Genomic DNA, 17,855 nt, shown 5'->3' on the forward strand with positions numbered 1-17,855 from the left:
CTAAAGAAAACCGTATGGCAAAAAACGGATGGAACAGTATGGAAAAAAGTAAACCGTTTGCATTTTTAAACAGTATACTGTTTTTAAAAGTGCATACAGTTCCGTCAGTTTTTATAGAAAAAAAACCATACCATTCTGTCCATTTTTAATGGGAGGGGTCTTGGGTGGGGACTTTAGGATTAAAATGCGCATGTGCAAAGTAAAAACGTATACGTTTTGCCCGTATGGAACCGTATACATGTGCGTTTCCCATTGGCGTCTATGTTAAAAAAAAACGTATGCGGTTGTAGTACGGTTTTTAAACTGGAGACAAAATCGTGGTCAACCACGGTTTTGACTCTGGTTTAAAAACCGTACTACAACCGCACAGGTTTTTTTTTTTTTTTTAACATGGACGTCAAAGGGAAACGCACATGTATACGGTCCCAGCGGCGGGACCCCCGCGATCAGGCATCTTATCCCCTATCCTTTGGATAGGGGATAAGATGTCTAAGCGCCAGAGAACCCCTTTAAGGCTGACCAGGACATTACACTTAGACTGCGGCTCTGTCTGAACAAAACCAACAAGTGCTAGTTTGTTGTCCTTTTCTATAATATTCCAATGTGTGTATATCGCATAATAACTTTTGCATGGGGATTAAATCTGAAGGAGAAGACAAAAGAAATTTTTCTTGAGCATTTTTCATTTTAAAGTTTTTTCTTTTTTTTTTTAAGATATCTCTCCTATGGATCTCATTCACTTTTTTGGGCTTTCGGATAGAAGGGTTTCTGGATGTCTTTTAGCTGCCCATTGGCTGAGTAGGACATTGCTTTTTTCTCAAAAACTTTATTGTCACTGTTCAAGCGGAGGAGTTGTCCATATGAAATAGTTGTTTATTTTACATGGAGGGGATGGGGATGGGTTTTTTATTTACTTTTTTTGTTTATACCATTTCATTCTGCTGGTATCAAATTTAAATGGGCACTCTTGTTAAAACAAATTTTTGCTATTGCACTCCTTATGGTAAATAAAAAATATCTTTCTAATATACTTTGTTTAAAAAAAAAAAAAAAAAAGTTTTCTATGGTTTATTTGTGCTTAAAAAAAATGCTGCCACTAGGTGTCTCCCTACTTGTCCAGAGCACATTTCCTCCCATCTTTTGCACAGACTTTGGACTCCTGCTGGCCTGGCAGAAGTCCAAATCGAGGAAATGCAGTCTGGAGAGCTGAGCGGGGGTGTCCAACCTTATCCAATCATAGCTCCTCTCACACTTAACTGTCGTTTGCAGTTGGTTGCAGAGTAAGGGAGGAAGTTCTCTCCTGTATGGCTTCAGATGATGTCACGCCTGCTGGGGAATGCCCCTTCCCAGTCTGTGAACCTGAGGCTGAGCAGAAAATACAGAGCAATATCAAAGTAGAAACCAAAAAATAATAAAAAAATAAGTGAACTGGGAGGATTATAAAATGTATCAAGTTAATGAGAGGTACTCTTTAAAAGGTAAAAATCATTACATTTTAGGTTTTGATTGAGGTAATTTACAAATAAGGGAAACTCTTCTTCTGAACTTTAGCAAAGTTGGTCTCTTGCTCCCAGTGGTGGCTCTCCAGAAGTTGTAAAATTAATTGGTGTCCTTAACCCCTTAAGGACTCAGCCCATTTGGGCCTTAAGGACTCAGACAATTTTATTTTTACATTTTTGTTTTTTCCTCCTCGCCTTCAAAAAATCATAACTCTTTTATATTTTCATCCACAGACTAGTATGAGGGCTTGTGTTTTGCGCAACCAGTTGTCCGTTGTAATGCCCTCACACACTTTACCATAAAATGTATGGCGCAACCCAAAAAATACTATTTGTGTGGGGAAATTAAAAAGAAAATCGCAATTTTGCAAATTTTGGAAGGTTTCGTTTTCACGCCGTACAATTTACGTTAAAAATGACATGTGTTCTTTATTCTTTGGTCATACGATTAAAAGGATACCCATGATACTTTTCTATTACTGTTTGCTTAAAAAAAAAATCGCAAACTGTTAAACCAAATTAGTATGTTTAAAATCCCCCTATTTTGAAGACCTATAACTTTTTCATTTTTCCATATAAGCGGCGGTATGAGGGCTCATATTCTGCGCCGTGATCTGTACTTTTTATTGATACCATATTTGCTTCTATAAAAACTTTTAATACTTTTTTTATACATTTTTTTTGGAATAAAATGTTATAAAAAAAGCAGCCATTTTGGATTTTTTTTTTATGTTCACGCCATTCACCATACGGTATCATTAAAATTTTATTTTAATAGTTGGGAATAGAATAATTTAATTTTTTTACACTTTTTGAGGGTAAAATAGGGAAAATGGGACAATCAACATTTTTATTGGGGGAGGGGTTTTTTCAAAATGTTTTCCCTTTTTTTTTACACTTTAATAGTCCCCATAGGGACTATTTATAGCAATCATTCAATTGCTAATACTGTTCAGTGCTATGTATAGGACATAGCACTGATCAGTATTATCGGTCATCTTCTGCTCTGGTCTGCTCGATTGCAGACCAGAGCAGAAGACCCATAGAAGGCAGCGGAGGCAGGTGAGGGGACCTCCGGCTGCCATGCTGGATGATGGGATCACCACGGTAGCGCTGTGGGTGATCCGATCATCCATTCAAAGTACCGCAATGCTGCAGATGCCGTGATCTGTATTGATCACGGCTTTTGAGGGGTTAATGGCGGGCATCCGTGCGATCGCGGATGTCCGCCATTACGGGCGGGTCCCTGGCTGCTATCAGCAGGCAGGACCTGCTGTGCATGACGCGAGCATCGCTCCGATGCTCGCGGTTATGCATAGGACGTGACTGTACGTCCTGGTGCGTTAAGTACCAGTTCACCAGGACGTACATTTACGTCCTGCTTCGTTAAGGGGTTAAGATATAACATATAATTGAGGAACATCGATCTCAGTTGCCAGTCAAGGTACGAAAGAGATTCAGTGGCTAATCCTATGCCAGCTACTATTTCTATACATGCTAATTCACAGAAACTAGCAATGTGGGTGTTTCCATTGCTCCTTTAGCAATTCTCACAGTGGTATCTCCCTCCCATCCAGCCCATTAATATTCAATGCTCTCTTTGCTAACATCAGAGCCAAGCCATAAACTGCGTAATCTGTTCTGCAGCTGCCCCTGTGCACCACTGAACTGCTACACACGGAAGTGGGTAGCGATACGGAGTCAGCAGAGAGAGCAGTAAATAATAATAATAATAAAGGTGGCGGGCTGCAGAGGAAGGAGATGCCACCATAAGCATTGCTAAAAGAGCAATGGGAATGCCCCCACTACTAGCTTTTGTAAAGCATGTATACAATTTCCTTTATATATCTGCAACAGCCACACAGAATGGGTTAAGTGTCAGTTTTCCTTTAATGTCAAAGAGGGTTGTGTAAACTACGTAAAACAGCCCATTCAGTAGTTTTTGGTTTCTCAACTCCCTCTGGTGACTGCAACCTCAATCTCAAGATAGATGCAGGTACCAGGGTTGGATATGCCATAAATATCACAGAGGGGAATACCCTCTTAACAATGCCAATTTGTTCCCTCCACTAGATAATGCAATCATTTTATTGCCCATTCAAACTATGTAAGAAAGTTGTGTCTTACACCATTACATCATGCAACATATTGAACTAATTTAATAACAAAGCGTTTCATCATGGAACAGAAAAAGGTTAGTTCTCCATTCTGTAATATGACACAGCACATTCTGCTGAAATCTTCTTATAAAGCGAATTAATACCCAAATAACTGAAATATTTCTTCTAGCAGCTTAAAACAATAAAACCTCTTAATCACCAGAATATAATCCTCATTAAACATCTTTACCTTTCTGTGCGTATGAGTTTAAATAGTCAATCTTAGAGCAAAGCTCTTGTTTGTAGTCACTTCATTAAAGATCAACCCAAAATCGTACAAGAATACCTTGTTTTAAATTATTTTTGGAAAGATATGACCGCATGAAATCGCTGGTCCAAATTCCATTACTGTGTAATTCTGTGACAATCAGGCCTATGGTCACGTGTAGATGCATTGGCCAACATTTATCATTGACTTTAGACAGTTTTTTTGTGTCTAGAAAAGACGCAAAAAAAAGGCACAAGCAGTGTTTATTTGCGCTTTAAATTTGTTTTGTTTTTTAAAATTTTTGCTGATTTTGAGTTGCAATCCACTGATTATGGCAATACACATGATATGGAAGGTTTTTATGAACTGTGCCTTTTTGTGAAAAGGCGCAAAGCCACTGAAAAGACTCTAAAACTACACCAGCCCAGACTTAGCTTAGCTTTTTGGTGTATGTGAAGAGAGAAATTTTAGAAAATGTGACCTGCACAAAATTGATCAAATGCTCTGTGACCATTTAATAAATTTGGTGCTCCTACACATTACCAGTACACAAAAAAAAGGTGTAGAAAATGGTTCACTTACACCTACAATGATAAATGCCAGCCATTGTGTCACTAGAAGTAAATTCCAGGGTGGGATTTACAAATTTCACAATAAAATTCCATAAACGAGAGGAAGTGACTTCCGCTTCTCACACTACCCCATTTGTGAAACAGCTGATCAAAATGGCAGCGCTGGGACCGGAGCTGGGTGGTTAGCAGAATGAAGCAATGCAGTAGGAGCAGGGGCAGGTGTCCCTGTAATAAAAAAAAAAAGTTTTGATGTCACGTGATTGTTAGAACACGTAGCACTGAGACCTCGACGAACCAACACTGTTGACACTGGGACACTTTAAGCCCTACCTGATCTGTATGATTACTTTTTTTGCAACTGGCACCCTTCATTTTACTATATAATGTATTGGAAAACCAGGGTAATAGTTTTTCAGTTCACTGTATGGTAAACTGACATATTAACTGTATTCTACTGGTCAGTATAAATACGATACCAAATTTGTATTCTTTACTGGTTTGTCTTACTACTGTGTGCTAATGGTATTTAGGCACAAAGGAAAAATAAAACGTTCAGGGAATCCAAAATTACTTTATTGATACATCATATAAAAACACATCAATTCATGGGCATGTATTTCCTGATAGATAGGGATGCAAAGAGATAACCAGCATGAAACTGAAAAGAAGTGAGGGCTCACATCATAGAAAATTACATAGTGATACACAGATACCTGTATGCAGGTGTAGTCAAACAACTAATATAAGTGCGTGTAATGGACAAAAAGAAGAAAACAGCATTAAAGTGCCAAAATAATAATTACCAAGTGGTTTAAAGAAGTAGCAAGATGTGGGCCGTCACCACCCCACGTTTCGCCAACAATTGCCTTCTTCCGGGGCGTGATCAATGTGCAATCTGTCTTTCTATAAATATCGCCCATGGACCAATCCACATTGAGTAGACTAGTCAGCAGACATGAGTAAATGCATCACACAATAATGACATACATCCAGTCGCTAGAATCCAGTGTCAAGATAGGAACCAGAACCTCACTTCACCAAGGAGATTGAGGCAAACAGACCGGACCCCACCTGCCGGCTGCAAAATTTTATAAAAGGGCAGATTGCACATTGATCATGCCCCAGAAGAAGCCAAATGTTGGCAAAACATCGGGTGGTGACGGCCCGCTTCTTACTACTTCTTTACACCACTTGGTAATTATTATTTTGGCACTTTATGCTGTTTACTTCTTTTTGTCCATTTTTTGACTACACCTGCATACAGGTATCTGTGTATCACTATGTACTTTTCTATGATGTGAGCCCTCACTTCTTTTCAGTTTCATGCTGGTTATCTCTTTGCATCCCTGTCCATCAGGAAATGCATGCCCATGATTTTATGTGTTTTTATATGATGTATCAATAAAGTAATTTTGGATTCCCTAAATGTTTTGTTTTTCCTTTGTGCATAAATATAGTTCCTGCGTGGGGTCTGTTATTTATGAGGGGAATTGTGTTAATTCATTGTGTGCTAATGGTCTATAACCTTTTTGTGAGGGCAAATTTTATACCAATATGGAGCAGAAAAGTGTGGTCTACGGGACTTGTCATTACAGGGCAGGAGATCACCGTTGGTTGCAGGTTACTGCAGTGATTATCACCAAAATGTGGATTCCTTATTCCAATAATTGAAGCAAGAAAAAGCAACTATAATGGCAAATATTTTGTAGAATAAGCAGCACAACAGGGCTGCTTCTATACACCCAAGGTAGCCACTCAGTTTGGTGTGTTATAGTGTTGCTGCTTTCTGTCCTCCAGAAACAAGTAAGGCAAGTAGTCTGAGAAAGAGGAAAGAAGCAGGGCCCAAGTCATACTCACCTACTCTTGAAGCTTCTCAAACTGGTGTGTTCCACTTATCCTCCTACTTCTGCTTAAGCTAAAGTATTAAGAAACGCCACTTCCTAGCATGGGAGCTTTCTAGCATAAAACAGAAAAAAAAAAAATCCTATACCTTCATATTTTTCAAAGTAGAGAATTGAAATGCAACCCATGACTTTATACTCACTGGTTCTCTTATGCAAGTTTGTATCAAAGCATAATTATAAAAATAAATATATATATATATATATATATATATATAAAATATATGAAGAATTTACTAAGATCACTGTTTTGCACATTGGTCTTAAGTTATATCCCGTTGCCATTTGATTTAGCAGATTGATTAATGGAGTACTCCAGTACTGAACAACTTATTCCCAGGATAGGGGATAAGTGTCTGATTACAGGGGGCCCGCTGTAAAATCCTGCACAGCGCCCCGTCTCCCCCTATGCACTAAGTGGGTATCGCTCTATGCACAAAGCTATGTCAACACGCCACCTCCATGCATCTCTATGGGGAAGCTGGAGATTCGCGAGCGCTTGATCACTGGCTCTCCCATTAAGATAGATGAAGGGGGCTTGCCAACCATTGCTTCGTACAGAGGTTGACACATATTCTTGCATGGAGCAGTGTCAGCTTAGCGCATGGGGAGAGCAGCGGCACCAGGCAGGAGATCGCGGGGGTCTTAGCGGTCAGACCACCCACGATCAGACACTTATCCCTTTTCCTGTGGATAGGGGATAAGTTGTTAAGACTCAGAGTACCCCTTTAAGAGGCGCATACCTGTAATAAGCCTGGCACTTCAGTTGCTGTCCAAGCCCATAATGAGCCAGCATAGATTTGCGCAATAGTTTATGCCAGTAACTGGTATGAAGTATAGCAAATATGCCACCCCGTGAACTTCTTTCATCTTTTTGTGCAGCTTTAAGATCCAGATTGCTGGCCACATTGAGTAGATATACATTTTTTGAAGAAAAGCTTTGACTCTTTGGTATCATCAATGAATGAGAAAAAGGTTTTTGTTTTCCTTTGGCAGTAACTTTTATGTGCTTAAATAGAAACATGAAAATTTTGTATAAATAATGTTAGAATAGTGATGTGTATTACTCCAGCGTTTTATTTTTATATGCATTTCATGAGATAACCCTTTTAAGTGTATCAGAGGTCAGTGTATCAGGGAGGAAAAGCTTTGCATGTCTGAAGTTCAAGTCAGATTATTTTAGTGGAATTTTAACATAACGGTCCCCATACACACCAAAGAAATGTCAACCAAACCCACTGCTGCTCCTGACTCTTCCCTGAGAGATCATTTTGGGGAAAAGAAAGGTCAAGCATGATTAGTTGTAATGCCTGATCCTTTTGTTCACACTGTAGAAAAGCTGTCACCAGAGATGGCTGGCAGCAGCTTCCCTCCTTCTCCACATTAAAAACACATGGATGGTTGAAGGTTTATTCAGCATTAAAAGAACAGAGCTGATTTCCTTCAAAACGGCACCACACCTGTCCTAAGGTTGTGTGGTATTGCAGCTCAGTTCCGTCAAAGAGAATGGAGCCAAGCTGTAATGCCACACATAACCTGGGGGGAAGTGTGGTGCTGTTTATAGAACTTAGCTCTGCCTTTCTATTGCTGGATAACACCTTTAACCTTCAAGCTTGTATGTGGAGGTTGGAAGAAAAAGTTGTTAGCTGAGCGAGCATTAGGTATTTTAAAGGGTTTAGCCAGGAATTGAAAAACAGAAATAATTTCTTTCAAAGACAGCTCCCTGTCTGTCTCCAGGTCGGGTCTGGTTCTTCAGCTCAGTTCCATTGAAGTGAATGGAGCAAAGTTGTAATAGGACACACAACCTGGAGACAGACAGGGAGCAGTCTTGGAAAGAAAACAGGTATGTTATTCGATTCCTGGATAACCCCTTTAAGGTGTATGGGCACTTCAAAGTAACCTGTCACACTGTACATGGTCTACCATGACAGCATCATGTTATAGAACAGTAGGAGCAGAGTAGATGTATATAGATCTTTGGGGGAAATAATAAGGTTTACTTGGCAGTCAAATAATTTTCAAGTTCTGCTCCCCTATATAACTGTCTTTTCTATATTACATATGTAATATTGGTAAAATATGCATACGCCAAGTTTCTTACAGGGTACAGAGTGTTAAAGTTTTGCATTGCATTTGTGAAATATGAAAAGAATGGAATCCAGTCCCATGTCAAGCTCCTGGTCAATAGATGCAGATGTCGCAACTCCATCCCCTAGCCTTTGAAGAAGTGGTTCTAGTTTTCTCCAGTGAGTCTACCCCTGACTAGTGATGAGCAGCAGGGGCCATATTCAAATTTGCGATATTTCGTGAATATATGGACGAATATTCATCCGATGTTCGCAAAATTCGCTATGTTTGTGAACTTTTTTTCCCATTTGTAAAGAAATTCTTATAGTGCGCATACGCGATTATATATCTTTCACCTAAAAGAAGGGAGGGATCAGTGTCCTTTGGAAGTGCCGATATCTGCAAATATTTGCATATTGGCATATATACGAAATATTCGCGCCCCACACCAACTCACACAGTAAATACTATTGAAGCTTTCTTTGGACCACAAGCTAGAAGCAGGGAGGGATGATTTTTTTACACAGTTCACGTCATTGTTGTGATGTGTACTGTGAAAAAAAAAAAAAAAGAAAATTCATCATTACAAATATATTTCGCTATATACTAAATATTTTTCAAATCGTGAAGTGCCGATATTCACGGTAAAAGTTAGCATTTCGAATATTCGCGCTCAACACAACTCCTGACGAGTACTGCAGCTCCTGTTATACCACACAAGGAGACTGCAATAGTGAGCCTAGGCCAAACTAAACAGTTTAACTGAACTTCTCTCCTCCCGTGACAATCCTCACAGTAGCTCTATAAATTAGGACACAAGCTAGTGCATCAGAGTCATCTACATTTACTATAGAAATATACAAGACGACTTGCAAAAGCACTAAAGAAACACATTGGACAACTTTTATCATTGTCTTTAGAGTTTTTTTTTTTCTTTTGTTTATATTTGGCACATGAAAGGTGCCCATGCCCCAAAGCTTTTTTTTTTTTTTAGGAAGTCCACAATAAGCAAAGAAGAAATGGAGCACTCACCAGGTCTTGAGGGACAATTCAAGCTTCTTTATTTCATCTTGCTTGACAACACATAAACACGAAAGGGAAAGCGGACAGTACAGACAGGTGGGGGAGAGGCTAAGGCCGACGGTCCGTGTTCGCGCACGTAGCGCTTCGTCAGGCCCCTGGGGCCTGACGAAGCGCTACGTGCGCAAACACGGACCGTGCTCCATTTCTTCTTTGCTTATTGTGGACTTGCTATTACACTTACCTGATGTGAGCACCGGGAAGGTCTGACAGAGTGCAGCGGTAGCGGTTTCAGTGGACGGCTACACAACAGTGCCGTGTGCCTTTCTGTTTAAGGACTGTACTTTTTTTTTTTTTTTAGACTTTTATCTGTAAGCAAAAAGCTACAAATGATCTTACAAAAGTCTATTTCACTATAAAAGTTTTCACTTTGCAGTGGTAACAGATTTATCAAGTGCGAATGTCGCAGGAAAAGACTCAAACCCCTCCAAAACACTGCAAATCTACATAGCCCAGACTTAGCTCACAAAACTGCCTTTGGAGAGCACTTACAAAAAGTCGCACAAATGTGCAGGACAGTAGCAAGGAGGAGGAATCGTACAAAGTGGTGTTCTGAAGTGATTTATTGTTTTTTGCTTATGTGTACCAAATTTATCAACCTTCCCTACGATAGTATGATAAATATGGTGCACCAAAGCAAATATAAATGATTTCAAAGTATACTTTCAAGAGACAAAAATGATAAATCCCCCAAACCAATGTTGTACTACCAAGAACTGTACAAATCCAGGTTGCCTTCAAAGTATCTTGAATGTATGGACCTGCTTTAGGCAAGAAAAGTTTACAGTTGTTCATCGAAACCCTATCAGAAGTCTTTTCCTGAGCTTTGTGTAAGGGGAACAGATTCTTTTGAAAAAGGCCATTGTGGTTTTTAAAGAGGAACTTTAAGTTACATTGCTCCATCAAGTGACATATTAACGTCCACTACTCATCATATGCCACACGACACATTCCCTAGAAAGAAAAAGAATTTCAATCAATAACTTACAAGTTATACTGAAGGACAGTTATAGAATAGTCGGCCCTGCTCTATTAAACCTTGCAGTTAGATTAGATAGCATTTACTTGCGGACAGGTTCCCTTTAAAAATTCTGAAGGACATGCTTTATCTGCACTGTCAGAGTTTAACAATTATGATCCTTATCAAGGAATTTACTAGGGCTGACCCCACTGCTTACCAATCACATATGCAGGGCCGATTTTTCACTTTTCATAGGGGCAATCCCGACTGCTGAATGCCCCCCCTCGGATGCGCAGTCCCAGGCCAGCAGCACCCAACATCCCCCCCAGTGTGAGTAAATATCCCACCCCCCTGCACAGTGTTGCATTGACAATCCAGCACAATGGAACATTTTATAAGTGGTCAGAAACTTGTAAATAACTCATGAAAGAATAAAGTTATGTTAAAACCAAGCACATCATTGTTTTTCTTGTGAAATTCCCAATAAGTTTGATGTGTCACATGACCCTCTTCCTATTAAAAAAACAAAATTTGGATTCAAAATGGCCACCATGATCACCACCCATCTTGAAAAGTTTCCCACCTCACATATACTAATGTGCCACAAACAGGAAGTTAATATCACCAACCATTCCCATTTTATTAAGGTGTATCCATAAATGGCCCACCCTGTACATCATTTTTCAAGTAGAATCAGCTGAATCCCTTTTTTGGCATTTAAATTTTTTTTCCAATTAACCCCTTGCCGCAGAAAGCCATGTGTACCCGGCGCTGCGGCACAGGAGGGTTATGAAGCGAGCTCAGGAGCTGAGCTTGCATCATACCCGCACGGTCCTGGCTGCTACCAGCAGCCAGGACCCGTGGCTAATGCCGTACATGGCCTTTCAGGAAGATGTCTGGCATTAACTCTTTAGACGTGGCGATCAAAGTTGATCGCCGTGTCTAAAAGTAAGAGCATCCCATCAGCTCAGTCGGGCTGATCGGGACATCGCGATAAAATTGCGATGTCCCGATCAGCTAGGACACAGCAGGAGGGTGGCTTACCCGCCTCCTGCATGTCCGAACGGCAATTGATTGCTGCAAGCCTGAAATCCAGGCTTGAGAAATCAACCGCCGATAACACTGATCAATGCAAAGCTATGGCTTTGCAGAGATCTGTGTAAAAGATCAGTGTGTGCAATGTTATAGTCCCCTATGGGAGCTATAAGACTGCAAAAAAAAATAAAAGTGAACAAAAGAAATTAATAAAGATCATTTAACCCCTTTCCTAATAAAAGTTTGAATCATCCCCCTTTTCCCATAAAAAAAAGTGTAAATAAAATAAACATATGTGGTATCGTGACGTGTGTAAATGTCCGAACTATAAAAATCTATTGTTAATTAAACTGCGTGGTCAATGGGTATGCGCCAAAAAATTCCAAAGTCCAAAATAGCATATTTTTGGTCACTTTTTAGAACATAAAAAAATGAATAAAAAGCGATCAAAAAGTCATAACAAAAAAATGGTACCGATAAAAACTTCAGATCACGGCGCAAAAAATTAGCCCTCAAACCACCCCGTACATGGAACAATAAAAAAAGTTATAGGGGTCATAAGAGGACAATTTTAAAAGTATAAATTTTCCTGCATGTAGTTATTTTTTTCTGAAGTAATAAAAAAATCAAACCTATATAAGTAGGGTATAAATTTGATCATATATAGACCTACAGAATAAAGATAAGGTGTCATTTTTAATGAAAAAATGTACTGCGTACAAACAGAAGCCCCCAAAATTTACAAAATAGCATTTTTTTTTCTCCATTTTGTCACACAATGATTTATTTTTTTTCGTTTCGCCATAGATTTTTGGGTAAAATTATTGATGTAATTACAAAGTAGAATTGGTGGCGCAAAAAATAAGCCATCATATGGATTTTTAGGTGCAAAATTGAAAGGGTTATGATTTTTAAAGGAAATAATGGACAACTAATAGATTATTAAAATAATCGTTAGCTGCAGCCCTAGAATTTACTAGTAAATGTTATAGAGAACATACTCACCTAGTAGCATTTTTCTTACTAGGTGACTACAGTAGTTCTGCCTGAATAAAGCGGGAATTTGAGTGATATTTGTCCCATTTTCTGAGGTAGCCAAAGGCTGTCCAGGGATGCTGGGAGTTGTAGTTTGGAGGTACACTGGTTGGGAAACAATGGTGTAGGGACTCACAAGATACTGAGGACCCTTGACACGGGTTCCAAGTACTGTTCTGCTGTGATGATGGAAGTTATGTTTATGTCCTGGGTTATTGAATTACAATGTCAAACTATAGACACTATTGTCTCCTAAAACATACAAAATGTAAAGGAAAGCCTGAAAATCCTGCTGAAACTATGACTGGTATGTAAGGTATTGTGAAGCATTATCCTGACCTATACTCTACAGGTCCAGGAATATGCAAGGCAAAGCCGGATGTGTCAGGTTATTGCTATTTGAATACGTTATAATAACTAAAGGAACTCAAGGACAAACCTCAAAGAAACTGACATTCAAGGCAGCGGACATCAGGCCTTGGACATTAGTTTTGTATGTAGCTATAATAAGAACCTGGATAAGTAATACTGAGCGGCAGAGTTTTGTACATTACAGCTAACGACATTGAAATTTTCCACTTTTAATTATTGCGCTTCCTTTCTTCTTAAAAACAACAAAAAATGGGTTCTTCAGCAGCTGCAGTGTGCATTATAAAGTAATATGTCCCAAAGCATAAAACAAATCTAAGATGCTGCAGAACATCTTTCTGATAAGCAGCTATGGTGTGTGTTATAAAATATATACGAATATCAGCGTTCCAAGATAAATACACTTGATCTATGGGTCTTGTAATTTCATATGGTCACAGAACTCCTGAGTTTTTAGTTGAGTCAGACCCTCACTGGAAGCTAGGGGCCAACAAACACCGACAACTGATGTCATAGCCTGTTACAAGGCTCGACAATTGGGCGGGCAGAGCTGAACGAACGTTCGATGGATCGTATGTGCAGCACTTTGCTTCCATTACTGTATTTGGATGCCACAGGTCTATTACAATGATGGCAGCGGCTTACTCTTCAAGAACAAAATGTTTGAGAAAGGGAAAGTCCAACATGACTTCCTTTTTGGGAAGGCGCCATACACATTGAGCTAGTTTCAGACACCAGTGTTTGTAATCCAAAACCACGAGTGGATCCAAAATACAGAGAATGTACAGGAATGTCCATTATATTTGTGTCACTGTATTTTCCACTTCTTATTTTGGCTTATACAGTCATGGCCATAAATGTTGGCACCCCTGAAATTTTTCGAGAAAATGAAGTATTTCTCACAGAAAAGGATTGCAGTAACACATGTTTTGCTATACACGTTTATTCCCTTTGTGTGTATTGGACCTATACCAAAAAAGGGAGGGAAAAAAAGATAATTGGACATAATGTCACAACAAACTCCACTACTGTCACTGGTCTGGACATAATTATTGGCACCCTTATCTTAATATTTGGTTGTACACACTTTGGAAAAAATAACTGAAATCAGTCGCTTCCTATAACCATCAATAAGCTTCTTACACCTCTCAGCCGGAATGATGGACCACTCTTCCTTTGCAAACTGCTCCAGGTCTCTCTTATTGGAAGCGTGCCTTTTCCCAAAAGCAATTTTAAGATCTCTCCACAGGTGTTCAATGGGATTTAGAGCTGGACTCATTTCTGGCCACTTCAGAACTCTCCAGCGCTTTGTTGCCATCCATTTCTGGGTGCTTTTTGACTTATGTTTGGGGTCATTGTCCTGCTGGAAGACCCAAGATCTCATACACAAACCCAGCTTTCTGACACTGGGCTGTACAGTGCGAACCAAAATCCGTTTGTAGTCCTCAGATTTCAGGAGGCAGCAAAACAGCCCCAAAACATTGTTGAACCTCCACCATATTTCACTGTAGGTACTGTGTTCTTTTCTTTGTAGGCCTCATTCTGTTTTTGGTAAACAGTAGAATGATGTGCTTTACCAAAATGCTCTATCTTGGTCTCATCTGTCAACAAGACGTTTTCCCAGAAGGATTTTGGCTTACTCAAGTTCATTGTAAAACACTCATGTTTCAGAAGACAGGAACATGTGGATCCGCTGGACCTGTGTGGCAGATGACTCGGACCGTACCAGGGAGCGGAGTCTAAGGTGCGGCTGGTTTTCACCAGAACCCGCCACGGCTGAGGAATTTGAGGCACAGGAGGAATAAGGCAGCTCATGGTCAGGATAGCAGAAGGTCAGGGCAGGCGGCACAGTAGCGTAGTCAGGAACGTAGCAAATGAGCAAGGTCAGGTCACGGAGCAAAGGGTATAATATGCGTCAAGACAATCACAGGAATGCTTTCTCTCAGGCTCTAGGGCAACAAAGGTTAGGCAGGGAAGTGTGGGAGGTGGAGGAATTTATTAAGGAGTCACGTGTTTCTTGACTAATGAGCGCACTGGCCCTTTAAATCTTAAAGCTCCGGCATGCGCCCAGAGCAAAGAGGCAGAGGTGGGGGCAGGAAAAGCTTCAGGTGAGTGATGGACAGGGATTCCCAAGCGGGCGCATCCCGCGATGCGAATCCCAGCCCCGCCAGCAGCAGTAGGTAACGGGACCATGTGCTCACAGCCAGCGTGTGCTGCCGTCGCACATAAAGTAACATTCATTTTGCTTTTTTGTGTCTCTGTGTCCGCAGTGGGGTCCTCCTAGGTGTCCTGCCATAGCGTTTAGTTTCATTTAAATGTCGACGGATAGTTCGCACTGACACTGATGCTCCCTGACCCTGCAGGACAGCTTGAATATCTTTGGAACTTGTTTGGGGCTGCTTATCTACCCTCCGGACTATCCTGCGTTGACTCCTTTCATCAATTTTTCTCTTCCGTCCATGCCCAGGGAGATTAGCTATGGTCCCATGGTTTGCAAACTTCTTGATAATGTTAGGCACTGTGGACAAAGGCAAATCTAGATCTCTGGAGATGGACTTGTAACCTTGAGATTGTTGAAATGTTTCCACAATTTTGAGCATCACATGCTTTAAACAATCTTATTTATCCACAATTTTGAAAGGGTGCCAATCATTTTGTCCAGCCCATTTTTGGAGTTTGGTGTGACATTATGTCCAATTTGCTTTTTTCCCCTCCTTTTTTGGTTTAGCTCCAATACACACAAAGGGAATAAACTATGTGTATAGCATAACATGTGTCACTGCAATCCATTTCTGTGAGAAATACTTCATTTTCAAAAAAAAATTTCAGGGGTGCCAACATTTACGGCCATGACTGTTGATATTGATGTAAAATACTGAGAAACAAATTGTTGAAACTGGCCTTAGACAGTTGGTCAGACAAGACAAAAGCAGTGTGTTTGGCTGACTTTTGTGGGGTCCTAAACCCAGAATCTTGATGGGGAAGTTCTGCAAAAAAATATCTTTAAAATATGGACAGAGAGGGGGTTAGTATTAATAAAATAAAAATATATATATAGAACTCTCTCTTACCTTTCCCGCTCCAACGCCAGTGCCAGTATAAGAGAGGGATTGATCCCCTCCCTGCGGTCCAGCCCTTCTGAGTTTGTGGACATTATGTCACACACTTGCTCAGCAAAACAACAGCAGAGGCAAGACATCGCAGCGCATGTTGATCGGATAAGCAGGCATGTTGTGTCACATCACCAAAACCAGCATTGCTGAAGAGTGGGGCTCTGTATTAGCCGCAGATGTGTTATTTTCTTTTTTTTTTTTTTCTTCCATTCAACAGATAATAGAATACACAAAATATATACTTCTAGCCAAGAATAAATAAAAAAAATCAACACTTCCATTACTGCTCTGGAGGAAATGACATTCTTTCCAGTCAAACACAGTGCTATCTGCTGCCACTTCTCTCTGTGTCCAGAGCAAGAGAGGTTTGCTATTAGAATTTGATCTCTCTCTGGACAGTTCCTGACCATGGACAGAGGTGGCAGCAGAGAACACTGTGTAATATCCCATTGAGCATATAGCAGCTGATAAGTACTTAAAGGGGTACCCAGCGTTTGGAGCGGGTGTTGTGGCGTCTCTTCATAAGGTCACACCACACCCCCTCAATGCAAGTCTATGGGAAGGGGCCTGACTGCCGCAACGCTCCCTCCCATAGACTTGCATTGAGGGGGCGTGATGTGACGTCACAAGGGGTGTGGCCGTAACATCACAACCCCCGCCGCCTGCACAGAGATCACGGGGATCCCAGCAGCGGGATTTCTGCTATTAGACATCTTTTCCTTTGGATAGGGGATAAGATGTCTAGAGGTAGAGTACCCCTTTAAAGAATTAATTTACAAATGTTTATAACTTCCTGATACCAGCTGATTTGAAAACTATTTTTCTCCCAGAGTACCCCTTTAAATGTCTACAAGTGTAAGTTGACACAAACAGAACAAATGCTAAAACATCTTACAGAAGTTAGGTCCTCATAGGGATTTATAGACACACCACAGAATTGCAGGAATAGACAGTAATAGCAGTAAGGATACCAGAGGTCTGTACGTCCCTTCATGCCATTCTAACCCATTGCAAAACTTTGTAGTTCTGGCAACAGTAATATTGTTGATGTTTGGCAGTAAAACAGCCAATGGCCAAGGACATCACTGCCCCTCACCCTGTGTTTGTGACGGGCTGTTTGAGGCAGGGTAAATTGCTCAACAATTGCAGGACAAAAGGTCTGTTTATTTTTTGATGTGGGATGAGGTGTGAGCTGCACAGTCACTGTTTGGGGGTCTGCTGCAAAGGGGGAAGGGAGACGTCTGTTCATTCCACCCACATTCCTCTTCATTTAAAGAAGGAGTAAAAACAAGTAATCGAAACAAGAGAGAAAACAAGATGCACCCGCACCTCTTTACAATTTACCTTTTTAAGGCTAGGTTTCCACTTGTTTTTTGGGGGCAAAAAACGCCAATAAAAACACCCATTCTGCCGCATGGCATTTATTTGTGAAAAAACTCTGCTGCCAGATGTTAGCTGCAAGTCAATAGGGGACTGCAAAATGCCATATCCACTTAGCGTTTTTCAGTTTGATTTTTTTTTTTTAATTAATCCTTTCTGTGTTTTTCAGCTATTTTTGGCAGTTTTTAAAAAACAACCTTTTGTTGAGACTTTTGCGTTTTTTTTAATTTTTTTTTAAGGAAAATCTTGGCGTTTTCCTCCCATAGAAGTCTATGGGAGTGAAACAACGCCAAGAAAAACACCATGTGCTATTTCCCACAGAGAGCTGTGATTGGTCAGGTGGTTGCAGCCAATTATAACTCTCTGTGGGAAATATAAATAGGTGTATATATGTCAGTGCAGGAGACCATAGAAGAGCGGCCACCCACATCTATACATTATACAGGAGGATCACAGCGGGTGTCAGAAGTGACACC

General features: G+C 40.3%; 1 protein-coding gene across 2 annotated transcripts in view; it reads left to right on the plus strand.

Annotated features, from left to right (window-relative positions):
* Positions 1-17,855, plus strand: part of SPTBN2 (spectrin beta, non-erythrocytic 2) — a 224,575-nt gene that overhangs the window by 88,972 nt on the left and 117,748 nt on the right. The window contains exon 3 of one of the 2 annotated variants that reach the window (XM_056527360.1): positions 8,528-8,535. The exons of the other annotated variant lie outside the window; for it this stretch is intronic. Coding sequence (XP_056383335.1) covers positions 8,528-8,535 — 8 coding nt within the window. The remainder of the gene's footprint in view (positions 1-8,527; positions 8,536-17,855) is intronic. 2 annotated transcript variants of the gene reach the window in all.

Source organism: Hyla sarda, chromosome 6 (genome assembly GCF_029499605.1).
Source record: "Hyla sarda isolate aHylSar1 chromosome 6, aHylSar1.hap1, whole genome shotgun sequence".
Classification (NCBI taxonomy): domain Eukaryota; kingdom Metazoa; phylum Chordata; class Amphibia; order Anura; family Hylidae; genus Hyla; species Hyla sarda.